At 38.9% G+C, this 27,136-nt stretch overlaps 1 protein-coding gene and 1 long non-coding RNA gene across 2 annotated transcripts in view; one reads left to right on the forward strand and one right to left on the reverse strand.

Moving 5' to 3' along the window:
* PPP1R21 (protein phosphatase 1 regulatory subunit 21) overlaps positions 1-16,446 on the forward strand; it is a 54,681-nt gene extending 38,235 nt beyond the window's left edge. The window contains exons 15-22 of the mRNA XM_045549562.1: positions 2,445-2,597; positions 3,730-3,822; positions 6,274-6,516; positions 8,868-8,900; positions 10,044-10,160; positions 12,465-12,563; positions 13,777-13,905; positions 15,756-16,446. Of these exons, the coding sequence (XP_045405518.1) occupies positions 2,445-2,597; positions 3,730-3,822; positions 6,274-6,516; positions 8,868-8,900; positions 10,044-10,160; positions 12,465-12,563; positions 13,777-13,905; positions 15,756-15,785 (897 nt within the window). The 3' untranslated portion in view covers positions 15,786-16,446. The remainder of the gene's footprint in view (positions 1-2,444; positions 2,598-3,729; positions 3,823-6,273; positions 6,517-8,867; positions 8,901-10,043; positions 10,161-12,464; positions 12,564-13,776; positions 13,906-15,755) is intronic.
* LOC123636908 lies at positions 6,448-27,135 on the reverse strand. Its single transcript, XR_006734702.1, has 3 exons — positions 27,001-27,135; positions 26,751-26,830; positions 6,448-6,618 (listed from the first exon to the last, which is right to left on the reverse strand). It is a non-coding gene; the product is annotated as an uncharacterized LOC123636908 (long non-coding RNA).
* Between the last annotated feature and the right edge of the window lies 1 nt (position 27,136).

The following is a 27,136-nucleotide window of genomic DNA, read 5'->3' on the forward strand; positions in this document are numbered from 1 at the left end:
TCTACAAAAAATAAAAAAAATTAGTCAGGCATGGTGGCACATGCCTGTAGTACCAGCTACTTAGGAGGCTGAGGTGGGAGGATCTCTTGAGCCCAGGAATTCAAGGTTATAGTGAGCTATGATCATACCACTGTACTCTAGCCTGGGTGACAGAGTGAGACCCTGTCTTTAAAATAAAATAAAATAATATGATAGTGACTGTTTAGCATTGTTGAGTGAGTAGATCATTCACTGTTGATGTTTTAATACAATATTGGATGATATGAAGATTCTATTAATAGATATTCTCAATAATATATATCCTTGTGTACCTCAAGGGCCTGCCATATAGAACATTGAGAATATACAGAAAAAGAAGACAAACAAACAAACCCCAGTACAACCTCTGTTTATTTTGGGTTTTTCCCTCCCAGTTTTTGGGGGGTTTTTTAGTAACAGTTGTGAAAATGCTACCTCTGTGGTTTTGTATCTTAACAAATACTTCAAAGTGACTTCAATGTGTGCCTTTTCTTGAACCCTTAATTGTAGGTAATAATCATTTGGATCATTAAGCACTTAGTTCTTATTATAAACTGACCAAAGTGCAATTTCTTTAAAAATCCTTTGATTATGGATATTCTAGTTTCAGCAGAAGTCATATTCTCAGAGTGCATCTCATGTAGCTATCATCAATACCTTCAACAATTAAGGTTTCTTTGAGAACTCCCCATATGTATAAAACCAAAAGGATTATATTCAGAACTATCTTAGCCCATTTATTTCAGCAGACTCAACATAATTTCTCAAGGGAATGTTAATCTCTATATCTGTATTTATATACCATTCTTGTTCTGACAAATTGACTGTAATAGGAACAAATTTTCTTCAAGTAGTTTGAATAAATGAGATATGATCATGGATCATGTTAGACATTTAATGTCATCTTTCTCAAACTCAGACTGGTCTTTGTGACTGTTTGCTGTAGCTTGGGGCTATAATTATAACATGTTTATCTTTAGATTCTGTCAGTTCACAAATCTGTGTCTAGGAGTCCCCAGCATGAGGACCACCCCACTGCCTCTTCCTTTACCTCCTTTATCTAGGGCATGCCAGAAGCTTTCTGAAGATAATCCTAATTTTGATTTAATTAAGAAAAATTCTGGAAAAAGAGAATGTAGGCATTTTATAGTAGTTTCTGTATTTGCTGCCTTTTATGAGAACTCTGAAATAGTAAATGCTTGTATATTTCATAGCTTATTTTAGCTTTGCTTTGACTGAAACCTTAAAATGTCTCAAGGAAAGATTCTGATCTTCACTCTGGAATTTTTTATGATTTTTCAACTAAAATAAATATTTGAACTAATATTAGTTGGTGTCCACTTAATATTTAGCTAATGTGATTAGAGTAAACTCAATTTTATACTTTGTAATTTTTTTTAAAACCCAGTAGGAAAGTGTAGCATATACATATAAAATGTAGGAATATTAGAAAGAGGAAAGAAAATAAACCTCAGCATATATTACCATGGCCTAAATTCAAACACTTGGGGGTATTCATATCATTCTCAAGGACTATATAGCTCAAGATTTTTGGAATGCTCATTTTATTGAATACTACTTAACATAGAATTTCATTTGACATAGTAAAACATTAATGAAAAATATAACCTTTCAGACCATTAGTGATTAATTGCTAATTTTTGAGCATTTTTTGCCAAGGGTAGAATACTCTGTTTCACAAGTCACTTTTTTTATTTATCAAAATATTAATAGAACACTCTTTAATGTATTCAAGATTATAATTTTTCCAGCTAAGACATTTGGCCAGACATTTTTATTTATATCATCATTTCATATAGCACTGTATATTCAAAATCATGGCTCAGGAAATTACAGTCATGCATCTTTGTGGCTGCTTGCATAGATTTAACAAATGTTAAATCTGTAAAGGATAGTCTACTGAATTTTCAGTCTTTTTTCCTGTCATATTTGTAATTCACAAATTGAGATTTACAGAATCAAATTTAAGTAGAGATTACACATTCAAGGTGCTTTCTCATGTCTTCTGTTTGAATATGAAATATTCAAAGTTAAAATACAAATGTAGTATAAAAACCCAAACATGGATATTTTGAGAGCGGTGACAGAAGTTAATGAGATAAACAGCTCATGAAAGTCACCTACAGAATAAATCAAAATCATTCTTGGTTTTCAGGAAGAATAGATATTATCTAGCGTAGGACATGTCAGAAGTCTGTTCTCAATATTTCTACTGGTATCTTCTTTTTATTATAAATCATTGTCTAGGTGTTCTCATCAAATAAATAAATGTGGGCTTTTGGATAGGTGTTAAAAATTTATTTCCATTCTAGGCATCTTTAAACTTTGCTCCAAAAGCTATTAGATATGTATTTTAGATATATTATTGGAAAACAAAATCTATCTTCTTGTCACACTTTGTTTAGATTGCATCTTTCTACAGCAACAATGTGGACTATTTCATTGCTTCACTGAGCTATGGGCCTAAGGCAGCGAGTGGATTCATTAGTCCTCTGTCGGCCGAATGCATGCTACAGTACAAGAAAAAGGCTGCTGCCTATATGAAGTCTCTGAGAAAGGTTTGTGAGCTGCTGTTAACTTTTAAATCAGAGGAAAAATCAGGAATCATTCCAGAGAATGGCAAGAGTTTTCCCCCAGTTCATATTTTTTACATTTTATACAATTTTGGGGTACAGGTGGTTGATGAGTGTTGGGCGGGATCTCTAGGGAAGAAGGGAAAAGAAGATAACAGAGACCCAAACTTCACCTAAGAAGCTTTGCCTGCCTGTATTTGTAGGTTATGCTGGACTCGTGTTCCAAGTGCATGGGGTGAGGTAGTAGCGTGGCAGTGAATAAGTGTCAAACTTCAGAAACTTTTGAACCTGTAGAAACAGAAAAAATAATGAAATAATTTTATAATTTGTTCTGAACATAATAATATGTGGTCATTGCAGAAAAAAATCAGAAGATACAGCAGTCCATTAAGAAGAAAGTTATGGTCATCCCCAATCCCACCAGCCAAAAATAGCTACTCTTTTTTTTTAAGAGTTCATCGGTGAGCTAGAATCTACTCTTTGTTAGAGAACAGTATATCTATATGTAAAAAATTTTAATGTACATGTAAGCACACACATACACTATAAAAAGCAAAGTGTATCCAGGTACATACACTATTTTAGGATCTTTTTCTTCTAAGGCATTATGGATATGTTTCTATATATGAAAAATGATATATATATTACTATCATTATTAATGCCTTGATAGTATTTCATTCTATAAATGTAATAATTTAATTAACCCATTAATTGCTGGGGGATTGACTATTTTTTACTGTTCTATTTTACAATAAAGTGTTGTAATATCTCATGTAACTTACTGAATACTATACTGAAAGTGAAAAACAGAATGGTTGTATGGGTACTTGAAGTATGGTTTCTATTGAATGCGTATTGCTTTTTGTAAATTTGAAAAATCAATGTTGAACCATGCTAAGTCCTAGGACTGTCTACAATTGGTGTCATAAGTTTTCCTTCATTAGTTTTCTTTTAAAAAGTTATTTTTCTTTTCACATGTATTAAAGGAAATAGTCTATGTTGCTATATATCTGAATTTATTATCATACCTCATTTATCATTCTGATTTGTATATGTAGGATGTGGGGTAGGGTAACAGTATTTTTCTTTTAATTCTTATGATGCATTTTTCCACAGCCTCTCTTGGAGTCTGTGCCTTATGAAGAAGCACTGGCAAACCGCAGGGTCCTTCTCAGCTCTACTGAAAGTCGAGAAGGCCTTGCACAACAGGTATGGTGCTTGAGAAATCATGGATATTGTTAAAGAACAGAAATGTTAAATTCCCTAGAGAAGGTGTTTAAAATACATAAAGGCATTCAAAAGTCTATACAAGTAAACATAAAATTAACTGTTTAATACACACTGAAAAGCACCGTAGACATAATTTGTTAAAAGAAATGTGTTGATACTCTAAATAAGTCCTCTTGATTCAATGGGTATTATAATTGGAACTAAAGTAATATCTACACCTTGGCCATGATGAGTAATTCTTTCTTTAGCCACTAGATTTAAATGTCAAAAATACTAAGGCAAAGAGGGAGAGGGGCTAGTGACTCAGTGAGTTATTTTCACTTCTTAAATGAGCAGGAATGAAAAGTTTCCAGTATGTAGTGGTCATTTGAATTTGGGGAATGGGTGGAGGTGACAGGTGTTGTCTTTTTCAGAAATTGGTACAAACTGACACCAATCTAGCTTTTGTCAGAATATAATATTCACCTCAACATCTGGCTTGTTTTTAGTTTGGAGAATAGTTATTTTAAAGAGTGCACAAATAAATTCACCTGAGACAACATTTTGTCTATACTGACCTTATTTTCATTGGAAACATTTCACTTTTCATTGTTATTTAATTCACAACATAATTTCTGAAAAACAAAATTCCAGAGACAAACAATAAAATGTAGAATACCTTAAAAATTAATTTTGGAGCTGGGCGTGGTGGCTCATGCCTGTAATCCCAGCACTATGGGAGGCTGAGGCGGGCGGATTGTTTGAGCTCGGGAGTTTGAGACCAGCCTGAGCAAGAGCGAGACCCCGTCTCTACTATAAATAGAAAGAAATGATTTGGACAGCTAAAAATATATATAGAAAAAATTAGCCGGGCATGGTGGCTTATACCTGTAGTCCCAGCTACTCGGGAGGCTGAGGCAGGAGGATCGCTTGAGCCCAGGAGTTTGAGGTTGCTGTGAGCAAGGCTGATGCCATGGCACTCACTCTAGCCCAGGCAACAGAGTGAGACTCTGTCTCAAAAAAAAAAAAAAAAATTAATTTTGGATTTTTTTTTTTAACATGAGGCAAGTAAGGCTCTAAGAAATTAAGCAACTTTTACCCAAAGTAGCTAGTAAGCGACAGAACTATCTGACCTCAAAGATAATGCTTTTCCCACGCTGCCATTGACGAGCCGCAGGCCAGTCTAATAAACACTCTGGCCCTCACTTCTTGCCTCTCTAAAGGGAGGATAATATCTACCTTTCAGGGTCTTGTAAGAATTAATTGAGCCAATGGAAGACAGTGTGATGCAACAAAAAGACTCAGACTTGAGAGCTGGGCAGACAGGGTCCCACATCCTGGTTCTGCCATTTGGTTGAGCTGCTGGGAGCCTTAGTTCTCCTCTTTGAGGAATAAGAATTGTGGGACTAGAAGGAGGCTTCAGTGAGATAATGAGAGTAAGGTACCGCGAACAGTGCCATGTACATGGAAATTCCTCATCACGATAGTTGGTAAAGCATTTGGAATTCACTATAAGATTGCTATTATCTTTATGTAAGTCTCAAACTTTTATTTGCCCTGAGAATTAAGATTTTTTTTAACTTATTAAAGCATAACATACTTACAGAAAAGTATACAAATCAATAACATACATCCCAATTAATCTTCACAAGTGAACACACTAATATAATAGATTTTTTTAGAAAAGGACATTTTTCTATGTAAAGTATACATTAAAAAAAACTCGCTAGGACCCCAGAGGCCTTCCTCATGCCCCTTTCCTGTGACTACTCTCATTTTTCCAAAAGATAACCATTCTCCTGCGTTCTAACACCATAGATTAGTTTTGCTGCCCATTATTAACTTTTTATTAAATGCAATTATGCTATATATACTTTCTCAGGTCTGGTTTCTTTCATTAAGCACTACGTGGTAGTTCCAATTGTTCCACAAACATGTCTACCTTTGTATTTTCTGTTTTTTCAACTTTAGCCAAATGGGTTGTTTAAATTGTTTTTCTTTGATATTTAGTGATAGTGTACACCTTCTTTTTATGTGTTTATAGTTTTGTTCAAGTATCTAAGTCTTTTGTTGGTGGTGGTGTTTTCTGCCTGTATCTCCGTTGGGTTGTCTATCTTTTTCTTATTGATTTGCAAGAATTCTTTATATATTCTGGATATTAGATCTCTGTGGCATACATGCTTTATAGATTCTTTCATTCTTTGGCTTTCCTTCTCACTCTCTTAAAGAGTGATGAGTAGAGATTTTTCATTTTTACTATAGTTCAATTTCTCAATTTATGGTTGTACTCTTGGTATCCTGTTTAGTAAATCCGTCCCTATTCCAGGGTCAAACTCTTTGTTTTTACCTCTGTAAGGTAGTTTTGGTTTACATTTTGTAAAATTTTTTTTTTTGCCACTTGAGTTTTGTCTGCATCATTCTCTAAAATGCAAAACTCTGTTACTTTTCAAGGTCCAGCAGAGTTTAGAAAAAATTTCTAAACTGGAGCAGGAAAAAGAACATTGGATGCTGGAAGCACAGTTAGCCAAAATCAAGTTAGAGAAAGAAAACCAGAGAATCGCAGATAAGCTGAAGAGTACAAATAGTGGGCAGCTGGTTGGGCTGGCCCAGGACAATGCTGCCGTGTCCAGTGGTGCTGGCCAGGATGAATCCGCAGCTAAGGCTGTGCCAGAGCCCATTCAGAGCACCAGTCTGGTAAGTATCTTCCTGGTTGTCCTCGGTTTTCTTTTTTTAATGCCACTTGGTAAGGTTTTAACCCAGTACTCTGTTAACCATTCTTGTAGTCCATTTGGGCTGCTGTAACAAAATACCATAAAGGGAGTGACTTACAAACATTAGAAATTTATTTCTCCCAGTTCTCTTGGCTAGGAAGTTCAAGATTAAGGCACTGGCACATTCATTGTCTGCTGAGGGTCTGTTTCTTGGTTCACAGACAGCAGTCTTTTTCACGTGTTCCCACATGGTGGAAGAGGCAAATGAACTCTCTTGTGTGAGGACACTAATCCCATTAGGTCACCTCCCAAAGGCCCTACCTCCTGATATCAAACATTTTGAGGCTGAAAAAGTAACCTCAGATAGAAACTTATTATTTCTAACGCTGTAGCATTTCAAAAGTTAAATGCTGCTTATTTTCATTAAAATACCTAGTACTGTAATTTCAATATTCAGCCACCTATTATTTATTATAAAGAAAAAAGATAACAATAATGTTAAGAAAGTTCTAAGGTCATCTGTTTAAAAATAAAATAAATAATAATGTCAAGAAGGAAGAAGCACAGAATAACAAATTTCTGGGTTTTGCTGGAATTTAAAATTAATAGAATTTTAAAACATATATTTTAAGTATAAAAATAATACATGTACATTTTAGATAACTAAAAAATACAGAAGAGGAAAAGAAGAAAAAGATGACATTATCATCAATAATCAAGCTACCACTATTTTCTACAAGTCATATGGGGCAGAAAAAAAGAAATAAAAAAAAACAAAAAACAAGCTACCATTGTTACCCTTTTTTCTATAAAATTTCATATAAGGTTGAAATTGTACTACATAAAATTTCAAATCTTTTAGCATAATGTTAATACATAAATATTTATCCTGTTAGAAACTCTGTGTAAACTTACTGATTCCATAGTATTCCATAGCTAATATACCTTAGTTTACCTATAATTAGGCATTGTTTATTATTTTTACTGTTTTAAATACTATCTCATTTTTATGCATGAGATTCTTTTTGCATGTTAGATGATTTGCTTGGACTATATTCTCAGGGTTGGTATTATTGGGTCAAAAGGCATGATATTTTCAAGTTCCGTGATCTTTAATGCCAAATTATTTTCTAAAAGGACTGTATGGGTTTATACTCTTGTTAGTAGCATATGACTAAATGTTAAAATTATGTATGTTAAAACTTTTCCTTCCATTTGTACAATACTATTCCTTTGAAGGACTTCATGCTATACCACATTTCCAAACCATAACCCAGAAGTAAGAGATGAGGGTGGGCGGTTGGAATAGATGAATCCTTACAGTTTATTTCATCAAATGCAGTCATAATTGAATATATAAAATTAAACAATTGATGTGTTACTGTAAGCAGTTTTTAACTAAAAGAGAAAGAGCAATTGCTACTTCTGCTTTATTGAGTATGAACTTAGGGCTCTTCTATTTGAAAAGGTCTTATAAAAGACTCTTACAGCCAGGTAGGCGTAGCATTCGTTAGCCCACATTCAGTTGATATACTGCTCACTGTTTAGAATAATACTCACGAGGATACTATTTAGACTATATGAAAATTGTTTATCAGGTATCATCTCTGGCTAATAGAATCCATTGAAACTTCCAGTGGTTTCCAGTAGTTTCCTTAAGTTCATTGTACCCGAGCACATGCCCTTCCACCTTGAACAATAACCTGAATTCAATAATTCTGATAGATTTTGAAATCTTAATCCACAAAAGCAAGCTTTTAAAAATCTAGCAGCACTTTAATGTGTTTAAAATTGCATTTTTGTTTCCATTAATTTAGATATGAAATTAATGCTTACTAATGTCATAACATTACATCAAAGTATATTTATTTCTTCTTTCTCCTCTTGAGATTTTAGCCAGAATGTTTGTTATTTGTGTTTTCTGTTCAGAATGTTTAATTAAAAAAACATAAAAAACTTTCTTTAGCCCTTCTTGGCTATTGCTTTGGAAATAGGTCCAGAAATGACAAAATGAGGTCAAAAGCTGATCTTCCTCTTTCTTCCCAGATGATTTGTTGGGTTTCAGTGAGAATGGGCTGATCAGCATTTTGATAGAGGATTTAGTAATGATTATTATTGGTTCCTGCCTCATGGAAGAAATAGTGAATGCAGTTACCTCTCTGCATGCACAGCATCCTTGTAGTAAAAGACAATCTAAGGGTGATCTCTTAATACTGCACTCACAGTGCTCTGTGAAACTGTGAGCTGAGAAGAGAAAATATTACAGTTGTCGAGCCTGTTGTATTTGAAATGTAAACATTCAGTTTTAAAGATTTTTTTTCCTTTATGTTCTAGGTTGGGATTTTAACCAGGACATCTGACAGTGAGGTAATGTGCGCTTGGCATCATACTGTTTGTTATAAATATCTGGAAGCATATTTGTTGGCAAAGTTTTGCGAAAGCCGTCTTGGTCCATTTGTTTTTTCCTGACAACTCTAGCAAATGTGGAGCCAGTGTTTTGCCCCTTCATTGATGAGTCCATGTTGCTTTTCTCTCCGGTTCTATTTTAACTGTCACCAACAAATGATAGCCTGTTTTTTGTAATTGCCTTGTTGGATGACTTGCCTTGGCAGTTTGACAAGGTGTGGCTCCTGCTCAGCCATCCGCCTGCTGGCATACCGCATGAGGCGGTTAGCGAGGAAAGCTGGGCTTTTCAGGGCCTTGACCAACAGTTTGCTTGGTAGCTCTTTCCAGACCTCAAAGTGCATGAACCCAAATCAGATTTGGCTTGTCAGATAGGTTTGCACATTTGAATTTTGAAATGTTCTAAGATGTAACTTTATAAACATTAAATGAACCTCTGAAGTCATTCAGTCCTCCACTCAGTATGAACAGACAGGTAAATATAGTTCAAGTAAATTGGTAAATTTCTTTGATTTCCTATTTATCTTATATGTAATCTTGAACTTCAGTGTGTATTTTTAGACTAAACTCAATGGTATGTCATTGCTAGAGTAACTAGTAGAAATACCAGTCAGGGACAAAGGCCATAAACTGTTTGATATAGAAGTAGTTTAAATGATTAGTATGTTTAAGAGCATTAGAGTTATCTTAAGATAATTTGTGGGAAATCAAGAATGTTCAGATTTTAGGGTTCCAATAAATACTCCATTTCCCTACTTTCTTCCAGTTAGAGGAAGACATAGGAGCAGACAGGTGGAGATTTTAAAAGTCAGGTTTGTGGCTAATAAAAGCTGGATGAAGGGACATGGTTCCAGTGGGCTTCCCAGTACTTTACTACATTTCTGTTCTCTTGAAGCTACAACTTCGTTCTGAGATAGGTAGGATGCTGAATAAAAGAAATTTGGGATATACATATACCTGCCATGTCTGAAGTTTCTTTGAGGGGTAGGAAAACAGTGATTCCCTATCAAATTTCAAATGAAAATGTGCAAAATGTCTTTTTTTTTTTTTTTCTAGAATTGCTTAGTCTCATTGGCATTTATTTATATGTGTTTGTGTTCTATTTAGGTTCCAGATGTAGAATCTCGTGAAGACCTAATTAAAAATCACTACATGGCAAGGATAGTGGAACTTACGTCTCAGTTGCAGCTGGCTGACAGTAAGTCAGTGCATTTTTATGCTGAGGTGAGTGTATAGTTAGTTATCATATGTTGGAGGTTTTTCCTAACCCCTGCAGGAATTAGGTCACTGTTCTGTTCTTCTGCTGTTCAGTAAAAGACAGAAGTCTTTGTGTTCTGTGTCTGTACATGTCTATGACTTTGGTTGGAGTTCTTATTGATTAGTCTACGTACCAACCAAAAATCTTTATGTCAATAAATATAAGACTGATTCGTCATTTCTAACTTACTATAAGATAGCCGGGAGACTTATAGGTAGTCTTTCCTGTGGTCACATAACATATGTTTTGGAACATTCTTGTTACAGATTATTTGTTTTAGAGTTATGGACAGGTGGACATTCACAGCTCAAGGAAATTTTATACAGGCAAGTTAAAAAAGCAAAATATGCCTGATTTTCTAAAATACTTTTAAATTTCTAAATGATGTTTATAGAAATTAATTACTTACTATAAATGATAAAATGAAAAGTATAACATTTTCAACCTTTAAAAGATATACAGTCTCACTTTTTGTTACATTTTCCTCTCTCATCACCAAATAATTTTTTTAAAAGAATTAGAAAAGCACTATGCGGCCTTTTGTTACAAGAGGCCCGTTTTGCCATTCTGGTACATATCTTGCTCCTACTCTGTAAACATATATATTGCTCTTGCTCTGTAAACCAGTCTTGTCCTTCCTCAATAAACTTTGTTTCATGCTTAAAGAAAAAGGAAAAGAAAGCACTATGCAATATACTCAATAAAATTATACACAATTCATTGAGTAGAAGGGGGAAAAACGAGGAAAGAAAGAACAGATATCAAAGAATAAGAAACAAGATAGAATGGATGCTGTTCAACATATAAGAGTACCTTTAAGGTCTCTGATTTGAAACTTTACATGAGAAGGTCAGTTATAGATGGCAGACAGAGAATAATGTTTAAAATTGTTAAAGAAATTGAAGAAGAAAAGACAACATCCTTTACTGGAACCTGAGGTTGTAATTTTCTTCTATACTGCAGACATAGGTTGATAGGAGGCCAGTTGCTAGAAGTGCAGAGGTGCTTTGTCTTTTTCCTGATAAAATAAATCACGTGCTCTGTTGTTCACAAGCAGCCATCGCATACATGCTTGGTAAGCTGATCAGTAGTGACAGCTTGCTGGAGTGCAGAAAGCAGGGAGGACAGCAGACTGGTGACTTGCAGTGGAACTGCTGTGGCACTGTCTGAGCCACGCGGTGCAGCAGGCAATCGTATTCCCATTGCTTGCTTCCCTGACTGCTGCATCTTTATGAGGACCTCTGCCTTGCATGTCTCTCTCCCTCTTTGTCAGCTTCAGTGCTGAGCACGGAGTGGATACTTATATAATAGGAGGTGGTTGATTTGGTTGGCTGAACTGTCCTAAAATTTTCTTGTGAGAACTGAAATGAGTAACTAAGGAATTTTTGAGGCCGTTTTATTTCCAAGAGATTTGTTTATTTTAGTAAATGTCTTTAGCACGATTGTGATACAAGAATTTTTAAATTGTCCTAGTTTTTCCTCATTTGTAAACAGGAAGTGGTGACCCCTTGTATGACTTTACTGGAATGGTTAGTCTGAGCGCCTGATGTCAACACAGCATTCAAGTATGTCTCAATAGATTCTCCTTGTCAGTCTCAATGGCCTTATCAGAAAGTTTAGTGATCCTTTTAATCTCATACCCTCTTTGAACAATAGTGTGAAATAAGATTTTTCTTTTTGATCTATTCCATCTGTGAATAGTCTAGGTTTGTTCAAACCCCCAGAGAAAGCAGCCAGGATCGGTCCTGCACTCATTTTTTTCCCTTGTAGACAGAGCATAATCTGTAGGGTAGGATTGTAGAGCTTTTATTGTTCCTGTAATGTGATCTCCAGTGAAGGACTTAAAACACAAGAGAAGTGTCTTAGGATCCACATTGCATGGGCGGAAGCCATTGATAACTTTTGAAATAATCACTTCCCTTTCCATCCAGTATAACTATAAATGGATCCCGAATAAATGTAGAAAGTTCTTAAGTTGTTTATAACCACTCATCGACAGGCCAGAGTTAGAACAAAAACACCGATGAGCTTGAGTTGGTAGACTTTTTTTCCCTGACTAAAATGATGACGGTGGGGACCACTTCTTTTCTATCTGTGTGTACTCCAGTGTGGGTGCCATGCCTGTAGGTGTTCAGCAGATATTTGTGGAATGGATGAATGGCTTTTGGCTTTGGGAAGTGTTTTTAGTAACCTTCCCTGAAGCAACTTTGGTTTCAGAGATAAAAAAAAAAACTCTCCCTTTGGTAATGGAATGTTTTCTGCTTTTACAGTGCCGAGCACTCTCTAAAAGACTGGCCTTGGCTGAGAAGTCTAAGGAGGCATTGACAGAAGAGATGAAACTTGCCAGTCAGAACATCAGCAGACTCCAGGTGACTTCATAAATGTTACCTTAGCAGTTTTAATGTTTTTTTCTTTGAAAGTTCTCAGGTAGCAAAGTCAGAATTTCCTTTCCAAAGTAGTGGCATTTGACCTCTAGACATGCTTTCTTTTCCAGCCACTTTATTTCAAACTCATTTTAAAGTAACAACTTACTTATGTCAGGCAAAAAGTGGCTGCACTGTTTGTTTCTCTGACTTGATTTTAATTTTAAATCATTTTATAGTTAGTGTTTGCTTAAATAATACTTATTTACCCATAATCCTCCTTTCTTTCCCCTTCCTTGTAAATATCTGTCATGGTGGGATGTAGGCATGTTCTGTACACATTACTCTGTTCTCGTTCCTGTTTCATAAAACTGACCTAAACCGAAAGGTAGGTCTGCAAAATCTTCCTCCTTCGTTGCTCACTGCCTTATTTTAAACCCTTGCTTTCAGAAAGTCCCTGTTGATAAAAACATAATGCCAGGCAAGGAAAAACACTTCAGCACAGCAACACCCACTTCCTCCTCATTTCAGATTAGTTTATCAGATTAGTTAGCAAAGGATTAGATTTTAGGGGGCTGAAGAGAGTGTGAGGGGTGGGAAGAGACCCTCTGCCAGATGCTGTTGAGAGGGCTGTGGGATGGTGGGAATGGTCGGAGGCCTCACCTAAGGTTCGGGGAAACTGAGGGGATTTGGAAAGATCGTGTAGCCCTCTGGCTTTTCCTACGATCGTATACCAGGAATAGAAAGAAACCATTACATTTTTGCAAAGAAATTATGAACATATTTTGAAGGATAAGAGAAACTTTTTTCCCATTTCTTTTAATTTTATTCTTATTTGTCTTGTGCCTTAACCTACATGCTAATTGACCAGATAGACCATCTTTATTTTAGTTGCTTTTCCAAATTTTTAAAAATTGTAAAAAATTGATATATAATAGCTGTACACATTTTGAGGGTACATGTGACATTTTTGATACATGATGCATAATGATCAAATCAGGATAATTGGGACATCCGTCACCTCAAACATTTCTTTTCTTTGTGTTGGGAACATAAAGTTCTTCTCTTCTAGCAATTTTGAATTATACAATAAATTATTGTTAATTATAATTTCCTTACTCCAAATTATTTTAGGAATTATAAAAGCTTCAGAGTGGTATGATTAGTGGGGTTTTTATTTTTCTCTATTCCTTTTTCCCTCTTTTTCTTTGCTATTTAGGATGAGCTAACAACTACCAAGAGGAGTTACGAGGATCAGTTAAGTATGATGAGTGACCACCTGTGCAGCATGAATGAGACGTTATCCAAACAGAGAGAAGAGATTGACACGCTCAAGATGTCCAGTAAGGTATGTGAGGTGAGGTGAGGTAGTCTCTTTGCAATATAATATTTAGCATAAGGTATTTCATTGTTAGGCATTTCAGGAGCAAAAGGTTATGAGATTGAAAGCATTAATAAATCATTTTCCTTAATATCATTTGTCCTCTTTCCCAAAAGTAAAATTAAATGTCTTTGGCTGAGTTAAAAGCTGAGAAAGTCTGATATTGAAGGCTTTAATGCTATATTTGCTGCTTTTTGGCACTTTTGCATTTCTGCTACTGTTGTATAAGAGTTAGGGGGACTCACAAAGGGCTTAGGAGGGGGATTGCTCTTCATTTATATGAGTCTAAAATGATACTGTTGAAGAAGAACCTTTAGAAAATTCATTCTCATAAATATCCACATAACCTAGGAATGTCTTACCCTTTAACTCCAGAGACTTCCTTTGATTTCATTTCCCATAAACTCTCTGCTTGTTCAGACCACGGTTAGTAGGTTTTGGGTGATGGGCTTAGGTTGAAATGCATATCCATAGACCATTTCTCTATTACTGTAACATAAGGTATATAGTCTTTTGCCCTGAAAGGTAAATCTTGGGAGGCCGGGGGCTCATTTCTGTGCATCATCTCAGGTTCCTAGCATATTTTCCTAACTCAGACAGTATTATATCCCCACCAGCTGGAACTTACTGTCTCTAGCTCACAGTCTTTGAGATCTGCTGCTGCCCTTTACTGATTCAGCAGGCATTTACTGAGTTCCTGCTATGTGCACTAGGGAGGAGGGAGAGATGAATGAGGCAAGGTTTTATTTCAGCATCTGTTAGCGGTAGTGTAAGGCAGCATTCTGCTCATTTGGGGTCTCCTTGGAAAATATGTTAATGCATTGGAATCTGCATTATATAATTTTGTTTGTCAGTGTAGTTTCATGATATTCATTGACCTCTTGCTGCTTTGGAGGGTGTCTGATGCTTCTCTGGGCCATCTCTGTGATGACTGTATCCAGCCAATCTGGCCTTTATTATGGTTCTTCAGTTACTTGTGCTTCAGGAAACTTGAGCTTAGAGGTAGGGGGTGGAGGGTTGGTCCTCTTGGAAAATGCCTCTCTTAACCCTTTGATCCTGCCATATTTCACCAGAGCAATATCTAACGCACAGGTTATATTTCTAGTAATGGTAGAAAGCACACACATTGAAGAGATCATGTTTTGGTTTTTCTCATGGTATGTATAATTTATTTTAATGGTAGTATGAGAAATCCTGTTTTAGAACCTAACATTGAAAAGAAGTAGCAATGCTTCTAGGAAAACATTTAGTCTCCAGAGCTGTAGAAGTAGTTTTTTTTTTTTTCAGACAGAGTTTTGCTCTGTTGCCCAGGCTAGAGTGCTGTGGCATCAGCTAGCTCACAGCAACCTCAAACTCCTGGGTTCAAGCAGTCCTCCTGCCTCAGCCTCCAGAGTAGCTGGGACTACAAGGTGCACACCACCACGCCCTACCACGCCCAGCTAATTTTTTCTGGTTTTAGTAGAGACTAACCATTTTTTATTCAGCTTCATGAAATCTTATACTCCCTTGTCTTTAGAACAAGGAATGTTTGAGGTTTTGCTACATCCAAGATAGTAGCTTTCTTTTCTTTCTTTATCACCTACCTTCAGCCCCTAGAAGGCTAGGGTCCATAGAAGTAGAGAGTGAAACATAACAAACTGCTTAGTGATTGCTGAATAAAGTTAACAACGTGGTAGTTATCAGCTAGCCTCCCTTTTGGAAGCTGACGTGTTCCACAGTGAAATACGGATTTCAGACAGCTTGGTTATAAACTATGTGAGTTTTTTTTTTTTTTTTTTAAGTTTGTGTTCTTATTGTTGTTATTTTTCTTTGCACAGGGAAATTCTAAAAAGAACAAGAGTCGATAGTTTTCAAATAGCTGATTGGCGACTGTTCTTTCCAGAGCTGCTTCTGCTGCACAGAGCTGCAGGGCCGAGACTCCACGTCCAGTCCAGGAAGCCGAAGTGTTGTTGGACCTCGTAAACTAGTCAGTGTTATAAATGGCCTTGAGACATTTAGAATATATTTGTAACCAGTAAGGCAAATACAGAATTTGATGTTGGCAGTAAAATGGAAAACGATACACATACCGTGGATATTGTAGGTTTCCTTATGCTGTTTTTACTGTGCACTTTTTAAAATTAGGTTTTAATTTCAGTATGTAAGAACAACAAATATTTTGTATATTTTCAAATTCAATTATATGGTAATCGATTTGGTATCTATGGAATAGATATATGTTTCTGGAAAAAATGCTTAAATTGTCAAACTGTCATTACTTCTTACTATAATTGAAAACAGTCTCCAGATTCTTTTTTAAAGATTTATTCATATTCTCTCTCTGTCTCTCTGTCTCTTGCTCTCTTTCTCTTTCTCTCTGTCTCTTTCTCTCTTTGAGGGGGAGGGAGTGAATCTTGCAAACTTCTGATCTTGTGGGTTTATGATCATTGTCTTCAGCTCTTTGGTACTGTCTCTGTGTTAGAGTAATAGCTAAAGGAAATTCATGTCAATAAATTCTTACTTACATCAAACTTTCAGTCTCTCTATGAAAATTTGATAAAGGAAACTGAAGCCTATTAAAGTAGGCTTTACAAAATGTATCAAATCCCAATTGACTTAGATATAATCTAATTCCCCAAATTGGAATAATTGTATGGTTAATCCTTTAGTAAGGCTCCTGAGTTTTGGCCTTGAAAGCTACTTATAACTGCACTTCAAGCAAGGACTCTGAGCTCTTTAAGGCTCCCCTTGGTTTCTCCCATAAACATTTTATCATTTCAGTGTCCCTCTCAGGGGTGTCTCTCCCAGCACTCCCCACCCCCTACTCGCGAGGCCCTAACTATATGGCTCCTTTCTGAGTTGCTTGCACAGGCCCATTTTACCCCTATGTCCAAGTCCCCAGATTAGCTGAAGGGATCCTGAACCCCTTTCCTCCCGACCTCCCTGCCTGTAGCGCCGTCTCCCTTGAGGCTACTCGCTAGGCAGTTGCCAGTCACCCTCCAAAATGTTTCATTCTATTCACCTGAGAGCCCATGACCCGCTTCCCTCCCTGCGTAGCACAAAGGCCAGCTCCTGGGGCTCTGCCCTCAGTCCGCAGCAGCCTGCCTCAGAGACAGACTCTGGCTGTTATGTCCAGTCCTCACGGCAGTGGGAGTGTTTGGATCCTGACTTGGGAGTCCCTGGGCTAGTCAGTTCAGTGCCATTCTTCTCGGCCCTTCAGGTCCTACCCCCTCGCCCTCTCTCTTTCCTGTGCCCTGCCCGTTGCCAGTTCTCTGTCAGCCCAGCCAGCTGTTTTCACTGTAACTATGCCTGGGCCCCCAGACACTGTGAGGGAGACATCAAAGAACCATGCTGATTAGCTCCGTCATACACTTAGGGTCTCAAGCCCCTGCCAAACTTCCACTGTTCTGGGACAGTCCTTTGGCATTTTTAGTCCATTGGCTACACCACTTCTCTCCTTAAGCCGCGTCCCCCTCATTCTCAGGGTCTACACCATCAAAATCACAGCCTCTCAGCAGTAAGTACTTCTCAGCCACCATACGTGTTTATATATTTACCCATCCTTACAGCTCTCTCCTGCTTCAGAGGCAGAGGTGTCCCTGCTGCCCTCAAAGCTAACCTGTTTCTGATGTCTCAATGCCATTCTTTTTCTAATGCTTGTTTTTTTCACTTTTAGATCTTCAACTTTTCATGCTGCTATCTCCTCTCCCTCAGCTTCCAAACAGACTGAACTTACCCCATCCTTTAAAGAGTTTAGACCCCAAAGCCAAACTCTCTGGGTTCAAGTCCTTGTAAATGAGTTAGCATTTGTGTGCTTCAGTTTCCTTATCTGTAAAATGGGGATATTGATAATATCTACCTCCTAGGATTTTTGTAAGGATTAGATGAATTAATGTAAATGGCCTAGAAGAATACCTGGTATAAAGCTTATTTTAGTAATACATGTTACTGGTAATATTATTGTTATTGCAACTTCTATTATTTCTCTTTCTCCTTCTCCCTTTGTCCATATGCTTTCCCTTTTGCTGCCAGACTCTGTGGAAGAGTAGTCTGTCTATAGTTATTATCTTCCCATCTTCACCATGACCCATTTGCTCTTTAACATGGGGTAGTCAAGCTCCTTTGCCCACCGTTCCACTGAAATTGTTTTGAGCGCTGCCTCATTGCCAAGTCCAGTAGCTTCTTTTCATTTGTGCTTTTGCCTCAGTTTTATATAATGTGGAACACTCTTTCTTCCTCACTTTCTCTTTTGAGATCTTTTTTTCCCTTGGTTTTTCCAACACTACTTTCTCTTATATTCTTGTTCTCTCTCCCTGTGAAAATTCCTTCTCATTCTTTTCCCTGGCTCCTCTTCATCTGTCTTTCTTTTAAATGTTAGAGTTCCCTGAGGTTCTCTCCTGCCTTCTCTCAGCTGGTCTGTACTGATATATTTCCAGTCTTTTCAGCTTCGACCTCTTCTAGCTACACCCAGAGTTCTGCCACCCTGTGAATTCTCTACCAGGACGTCCCACAGGCAGCTCGAAATTTAGGAGGCTCATTCAGTGTTAAATTCCCGCACCCAATTTCTCCCTTTTCTTCTTGCCATCTCACCAGACCTGTTTCTTACCTTATATTCATTCATTCAACAAATATTTATTGAGTACCTCTTACATACTGGTCACGATCCTAAGTGCTAGGATACAAAAAACTAGGTGCCCTCATTGAGTTATCTTAGCCTGGGGGAAAAAAAAAAGAGAGAAGTAAAATGTGTGATGTGTTATAAGGTTATAAATGCTGGGGAGAAAGAATAAAGCCAGGAAGGGGGACAAGGACTGATGGGACATTGCTTTTTAGATAGGGAGACCAGAAAGAACTGACAAAGATGTGGCATTTGAGGAAAGATCTGAAGAAGATGAGGGCGTGAGCCATGTGGATATCTTGGAAGGAGTGCTTCAGACAGCAAGAAGAGCAAACGCTAAGGTCCCGCCATGGGAGTATGCCCCGAGTGCCGGAACAGCAAGGCCAGTGCTGGTGGAGTGAGATCAGAAGGTGACAGTGGCCAGATAACGGTGTCGTGTAGGTTGGGAGGCTCTGGCCTTGAGTCTTAAGAGTGTTAATGGGAAGCCTTTGGAGGGTTAGGGACAAAGGAGTGGTATCTTCTGACTTAGAATTGTTGGCTGTGCTGCTGAGAGTGCATTATAGGGGAAGAAAGATGGAAGGAGAGAGCAGTTAAGCTGTTGCAGTAATAGGAGGCTATCGAGAGATCATGGTGGCTGGGACAGTGGTGGGGGCAGTGGAAGTTGCATGAAATCTGTTTCTAGATTTATTTTGAAGACAGAATATAATTCACTCACAGATCTCTAGAAGATACGGCACCTTGAGGCAGGTGTTTTTGTCTGTGCTGTGTTCCTCGTGCCTAGCACACTGCCTGGCATCAGTGAATATTTGTTGAATGAATGTTGATTGGACAGGATGTGATGTGTGAGAGAGAGAGGATTCAAAGATGAAGCCAGGGGTTTTGGTGAACAAACTTTACTAAGAGGGAGGCCTGCAGGAGAAGCAACTAGCTTCCACCTAGTTGTAACGTAAGCCAGAGACCTGGGAGTCACCCTTGATCCCTCCCTGCCCCACACATCTCATTGGTTATCTTGTCCTATTGAATCTTCCTGCCTTTGCAGTGTGTCTCATTTCTAACCTCTCCTTACTCAGTACTTTAAATCGAGCCCTGGCTACCACTGTCTGGACAACTCGTCTTCTGTACTCCAGTTCTCCCACCCCTTCTGCCAGGTCATCTTTCTAAAACATCTCTACATGGCCATTTTCTTGATGGACAGCCTTCAGAATTGCTCCTCACTGTCTGCAGGGTGAGATCTAGTAGCAGCGTGTATGTGTGACACTTGTCCAGCCAGCCTGGGCTCACTTTCTCCTCCTTCTCTTCCATGCACCCAGTGTGCTTGCCCTCTACTTTTATAAAAACTCAGACCTCTGGGTCAGGAAAAGTTTCACTTCTCCTGAGCAATGGGCCTGTTTTCCTCTTAGATACAATGCAAATCTTGGGATTGTTTCCCTCTCTGCTTTTGTGGTTAAGACTTGTATTGCCCTCTGGCTGTGAGCTGCCATCAATGTTGCCTTGCATGGCATCTGGCCCCATAGACTCACATGCCGCGCTGTGGACTGCTTGGCCGTTCTGTAGAGGTCAGTCCTCCTAGGAGGGTTCCTAGGGCTGAGGGACAGGGCTGTAGAGGTGCAGTTGAATCCCTGGCAAAACTGTGCCTTTTTGACTTAACTGCTAAGATCTTTGGCTCTCTTGGCAGAGTCACTTCCCAAGGTAACTGCTGTTTATTAACCACTTAGTGTGAGTCAGGTGTAGGTAAGACTTGGCAGGTATTATTTCATTTAAACTTCCCAACAACTGTATCTCATACATACTATTACTATCCCCATTTTACAGATAGAAAACTAAGGCTTAGAGGGGCTGAACAACTTGTCCATGGTCACGCAGTACATGTTGGAGCCAGGATTCAGATCCAGGCTCGTCTGACCCCTGAGCCTGGATTATTCACTACTATATCATGAGACTTTTAAATTGGGGCTTTCAACTCCTTCAGGTACTATATATTTGGAAGATAAAATATTAAATTTCTCGGTAACTCCAGTACTTCATTCAACTTCCCCTTTGCACATCTTCATTAAATACCTGTCACCCCTTCTTTCAATCAGCTTTTAGTTATTAATAGCTGCTTGCGCTAATTTAAAGGCCCTGGCACATTTTGCCTTTGACGTGATTTTTTTCTTCCTCTGATCCTTTATTTTTATTTACATATTCTATGTTACACAAACCTTTCTAACCACCAAACTCTGGATTTTATATATTTATGCCACGATGCTGTCCCTTCCTTCTAGTCCTCTTTCTGTACAAACTTTGTTATTATTTTATTACAGGAATTTACTGACACACACAAAAGTAGAGAGACAAAAGTAAGAGACATACACAAAAGTAAGCCCTACGTCTCCATCACTCATTATGAACATTTTGCCAATCTTGTTTTATCTGTTTCCACATTTCTTTTTTCCCGGCGTGTTCTAAGGCAATGCCCAGACATTGAGTCGTCTCATGTGTAAGTACTTGAGTTCCATACCTTTGCAAAGATGGGGCGTCTGTCTCACCCCACCACCACCCATTGAGCAAGGGCAGGCCGAGGCCTGCTGTGTGCACACAGCAGATGTGCCGCTGCCCTCGAGAGCTTACAGCCTGTTAGTGAGGCAGAGACGCGAGCCCACAAATCATAATCACAAACTGTCATTTGTTGTGCATCCTGCCCTGGGATTATCTCAGACTGGGCAGTAAGCAAGAGATAATACACAGAGGCGTTTTTTTTTTTTTTAACTAAATAGTCTATATTTTAATCAAAGTTATGAACTTAGTTTGAGTCAGGCTTTTCTAAAACACTTATTACTAAGAAAAAATAAAACAAGGCAAAAAAAAAAAAAAAAACAGTCTCTTGATCCTTCTCCTATATCACACTCCCTGGAGAAAAACCATTTTCACTCACTGTCTTGGTATCTGTATTTCCAAACGGCACTCTGCTTTTGCTTTTCCCGTTAGGCATTAGTAATTGACTTTGCAATGGAAGATGAAGATTTGCCTGGTTCATCCATCTGCCTTCCCCCGCCCACCACTCATGCATACATGTTTTCTCTTCAAACTAGGTGCATCAACATTTGGAGTAGTTCAATATTCAGTATATACTTCACTATGACTATTCAAATGCTAGTGATAATAAGCTGAGTCATATAATGTTCTGTGACTGTTTTTCCTTCCCCCTAAACCTCTTGTTTCCCCCGGAGTTAATAAGTATCTTTTTTAAAAAAAAAGTTACCGTGTTTTCTATGGTACTTATCACTAATTTATTCCTAAATTTTCTCCCAGGTATATAGCTCTCCTCTCAGTGTGGTCAAATTCAGTTGGGCATTCAGTCACGTTCATCTTGTTCAGGAAGTCTCTCCCAGAGCCCTCCGACCAGCTCCAGACTGTCCCGGTTGTTCTCTGGGCTGGTGGCTTAGGATCTCCCATCCTCAACATCCTGGGCATCAAGTGTCTCTCACCCTTAAACAACCCTCTGTCAACTCCATGAGCCCTTCCAGTGACTGCCCTGGCCCTCTGATTGCCTTTGCAGCCCACCTCTCAAAAGAATTCTCTCTCTTATCTAGGCCTCTTGTGGCATGGAAAGAAAAATGAGAGGAAATTCTCAGTCTGGGCACAGAGTAGGGATTGGAGTACACATCAGAGTGAAAGCCAGAAAAAAAAGGACTTTAATAATCGTGCATTGCTTTCTGGAGAAGATGGAATTTTCAGAACTTATTGAAATGACATTTCCTGCTTTTTTCCTGATTATATATTCCATGCCCATTGTCGAAAATTTGGAAAATGAAGAAAAGTATCAAGAGTATATATTTTTCTTTGTAGAGATTTGGCTATTAACATTTTTGTTTATTCCTGCTCTAATTTCATGCATATATAAAATATGGGGGGTTTTTTGTTTTTGTTTGTTTCTTTTTGAGACAGTTTCGCTGTCACCCTGGCTAGAGTACAGTGGTGTCATTATAGCTCAGTGCAACCTCAAACTCCTGGGCTCAAGTGATCCTCCTGCCTCAGCCTCCCAAGTAGTTGGGACTACAGGTGCGTGCCACCACGCCTGGCTAATTTTTTCTATTTTTAGTAGAGATGGGGTCTTACTGTTGCTCAGGCTGATCTTGAACTCCTGGCCTCAAGGGATCCTCCTGCCTCGACTGCCCAGAGTGCTAGGATTGAAGGCATGAGCCATCTCACCTAGCCTTAAAATATGTTTTTAATCACAACTGGGATTATAAGAAATTCCAAATGAGAAAAAAAAGATTCTTTAGTGGGGAGAGGGGGGTAAGTTAACTGGCTGTACAAGCCGGGAATGCCATTCACATCGTGTTCTATGGCAAACCCAGCAATCCTAGGTGGGAAAAGAGCCTCCAGGCACTGCTTGAGAAACTGATAAATAGCTTGTATTTTGTCATATCATTTGTCAACACCCTCCTGGCATTAAGTTGGTACATGCAATGCTGCTCACTCTGCAAAGCTGATAAAATTGCTTTCCTCCATTGCTTTTGGTAAGAAACTCTATCAGTTCAACAGACACTTTTGAAACATGACCACTTTTCAAGTTCATTACCCATTAAAAGAAAACAAAAACTCAGCTACACGATTTCTAAGCAAAGTGTTTGAAAAAAACATAATTAAAAGGAGGACCCAATTAGCTAATAAAGCCACCAAAAGAGTTGGATCCATAGGCTCCCTCCAAATGACTATGAATTAAAGTAAAAATCCTCAGAGAGAAAAAATGTGCAGTTTATAGTTCTGTTTTATGCAGCATTGACCTTGGTGGTTGCTCCCCGGTCTTAAAAGGCTTCAAACTCCTCTATAACTTTAACATACGAAGATAGCAACATAGTTGGTTGATGATGGCTAAGAAAACATCTGGCAGAGCCATACTGACAAGGGAATAGTTTGTTTTATGATAGAAGAGGAAGCTTCTGTTCTCGGCTAAGAGCCATGTCCTCATACACCCTGGTGATAAGTGGAAAGTTTGTCAGTAAGTGGTTGCCTGTTTGTCTTAAACTTTAAAGAAGTTTAGTAATTAGCTCCAAATAAGGAAGTTAACTGGCAATCAAAGCATTAGAGCAGGCAAACCCATTATAGCTCTTCCAAATCTTTGGGGGAAAAAAAAGGTTAGAGAGCATTAGAATAACTTTTTTCATAAGGAGAGGATTAGAAGAATTGACTGGTAGGTGGAAACATGCTGGAGGCTGTTTGCAGGTGTGGGGGCTTCAGAAGGGCTCTCTCCATTTAGAACCTTTGTGTGTGTTTTACCAGGGGCTTTAATTATGCGTACTCAACTCCACTGCTCTGAACACCAGAGAGTAGCTGAATAGCTAGTGGTGACATCCTGTAGACCCAAGAATAGAAATAGCAGTTCAGTTTAACAAAGAACAAAGTGTCACTCGCATACATCTTGCTCAGATGCTGAAAAATATTCTCCCTTTCTTCAGCTTTCTTGTATTTCTTTAGGATACCTCTTATGTTGTGTTCAACTGTCAACACATCTCATGTAGTTATTTTCATGCATGCCATCTTCCTGAACCAGGCCTTATACTTACTCCCCACGATGCCTAGCAGAATGTCTCGTACATGGTGTTCAATAAGTGCTAGTTGGATAGATTTTAGGGATCAGGCCAAGAGACTGGCCAACTGTAACAATGGCCAGTGTGGCTGAAGCCACACCTAGAAGTGTCCCATCTTCAGGACAAAGGACAGCCAATCTTGGCCTATTTTGAATTGATTAAGTGATCATGCCCCTACATATCATTGATTTCAATTGACATTCTCAGTAAAGAAGTGGGCTTTTTAGTTATCTCTGGAAATTTCCATTCAAAGAGTATTTGGGTTTTCTTATAGAAAAAGTCATTTAGCAACAGTGTGTTCATCAAACATCAGGGCAGAACGCATCCTGCACCTAACATGGTGATTTTTTATTTTTCCTGTTTCATTTTAACTATTGTTGAAGCCATCCACTAGGTAATATTTTTTTGAATATGATTTTCCAAAAAGCCCTTACTCTACTTTGAATGAGTATTACAATATAATACTAAATAGAGATTTAGTATTGCAAAGTTTTTAGAGAGGAATGTTCTTATCAAGCATTTAGGACTCGGCTTGTACCTCCCCTTGAATTTATATTAATTGATCCTGACAGCTTCAGCTGACGTGAGTTTTGAGGAATTCCAAGTTAATCTACTTAGGTCATATCTAAACACTTTGGGGACCTCTTATTAAACAGTGTGGAAGTCCTGAATGTTTCCATGAAAAGGCTGCCAGAAAAGGGAAATCTGTTAATAAAAAGGAGAATGACATAGTTGGAGGGTCTACTTATTGTAGAGCAAGAAAAAGAACAGGAACTAGAGTAAAATGAGGTCACAGCTGTGATGAACGGCTGTGGTGGCTTAGCTATTGAGGCCAGGCTAAGCTGTTTACCACCAGATTTTGATACAAAGGAACACTGCCAGAAAGGGTCCTTTGAAAATATGTGGTGGAGTTCCGAGAGAGAAATCTGCATTCATGAAAGTGGCAATCGTTGGGGCATCACTGAGTCACACAGAAGGGGCAGGGCTTGTCCTTTGCAAAAGACAAAATGTTTTTCAATCAACTGTATTTAGTCCTTAGAAAATTATGGGCCTATTTGTTTTACAGAAGTGTCAAAGTTTCCAAAAGAGATTTCTTCCGCCAGGTTGGCTAGCCATTAATAAATACATACTGCTTATTTCAAAGATGACAGAATTTAAAAGGTACACTCAGAACTCTATTTAAATTAATGATAATTACTGTTTGTCTAATGTGTTGTTTCCTATATGTTGTTTCCAGTTAGCTGTGGTATTTTCCCCGAGATGGGCTGGCCTCTTTGGAAGGCCTACTGGCGAAGGGTGGGCTGGACACAGGACACAAGAGGTTCAATCTGGGGACTTGATTTGAGAACCCCAAAATGCCTAGGGTCAAGGCACAGGGACAACAAAGAGTTGCCACCTCTCTTTCATTCCTTCCTCCACTTCCCACTTCCTTTGTCCTTCTTGCTCTCTTCTCTCAGCTTTTTACCAGAAGGCTGCCTTAGGGGCCAGGTAAGGCCTGGTTCCACAGAAGAATCTTTGAAAAGTTACCAGTTAAGTTCCTATTTGGAAGGCTCTCACTAGCCCCTCATCAACCCTAGGCCAACACTAGGAAGGTAGCAGGAGGAAATAGGGAAATGAGGAGGACCTGGTACCTTTTTCTGTTTAGAATGTCTTAAGCATAAACACAATTAAGACATTTTATCTGAGAATAAAAGTATCCTAAATAGGTCCCAGCTGTGTGACTTCAAGCACTCCCCTTCCCTCTCTGAAGGTCAGTCTCCTTCCTGAAAGCCCCCTGGGCAGGTTCTTAACACTGCTGGTGGTTGAACTGGTGGTTGAATAGGGTACTGAATGTCTGTTCCATTCCACCGGGGAACCTTAGGTCAAAACCTGGACTACATCAGAAAGAGCATTTAAGAGAATCACATGGCTACTCAAATGAAAGAACACGTCCAATCCGAATTCCCTCATTTCCTTTCCCCCATCAGCCACAGCACTTCAAGTAGAGATGCTCACCAGGGCCTCCCAACTCCTCTCCTTGGGTGCAATCCCTTTCTTCCCAGGCAGTCCATCTTGCAGACCATTAAACCAATATTTCTCAATTGCCATTTTGAATCCCCAAGGACTTACTGGGTGCCTACCATATGCCAGGCTCTGGGAACAAAAAAGTGAATATGACACCACTTGGGTCAAAATAGTCCTTGGTTTAAAAACTTTCGTGGATTTTCTGTTTTCTGCTTCATGCCCAGCTCCACCTTCCCATCCAAACATTTCCCACCTCCCCCCACAAGCCTTCCAGTCTTGCCAGCCTGCAAAGCACCATTCCCCAGGCCTGGAATGCCCTCTCCTCTCCCCTCTGAGCTTGTTCAAACCCAGCTCAAATCTCTTATCCAGGTTTTGGTGTCCCTCCAGGGTAAAAAGGGGGCGGGGAGGCACCTTCTCCTTTTATTCTGACTGGCTCCCGGTGTGGCCCCATTGAGGAGGAGGCTGAGATGAAAGTGACTTGTCCACAGTGGATTAGGGACTACAGGCCGCCCCATAACCTCTGCTGGGAGGACAAGTCAACTCCCCTTCTCCCTGTTCTGCACTCTGCAGGCGGCACACAAGAAGCATCTGTAAATATTCACTTGGAGGTGGGGTTTCACCTTTACCTTTCATCTTACCCTGCAAAGAGGGCTGGTCCTTTCTGAAGGGAAAAGAAGAGGTACTCAATAGAGGCATCAAAAATAATTCTTTAGTTCTTCTAATCACAAGAGGAAAAACATACTCAGTAAATCAACTTGGAAAGCACCACCACAAAGTCCCTGCATCATCCATCACCCCCCACCCAGAGGTGAGGACAAGGTCGTAGGGGCACCAGGTGGCTTAAGACCTGCCAAGGGTCCGAGCCATTAGAGTAACTCATATACTCACCCCGCCCCCCACCTTTGGCAGGAGGGAGCTTCTTCCTTCCCTCGGGGGGCTGAAGACTCGGGGACAGAAGATGCGCCAGAGGGAAGAGAATGGAGAATCGGACACCAGAAGAACTTTGGGGGACTCCTAGTGGGAA

The sequence above is a fragment of the Lemur catta genome, chromosome 4 (genome assembly GCF_020740605.2).
Source record: "Lemur catta isolate mLemCat1 chromosome 4, mLemCat1.pri, whole genome shotgun sequence".
NCBI lineage: Eukaryota > Metazoa > Chordata > Mammalia > Primates > Lemuridae > Lemur > Lemur catta.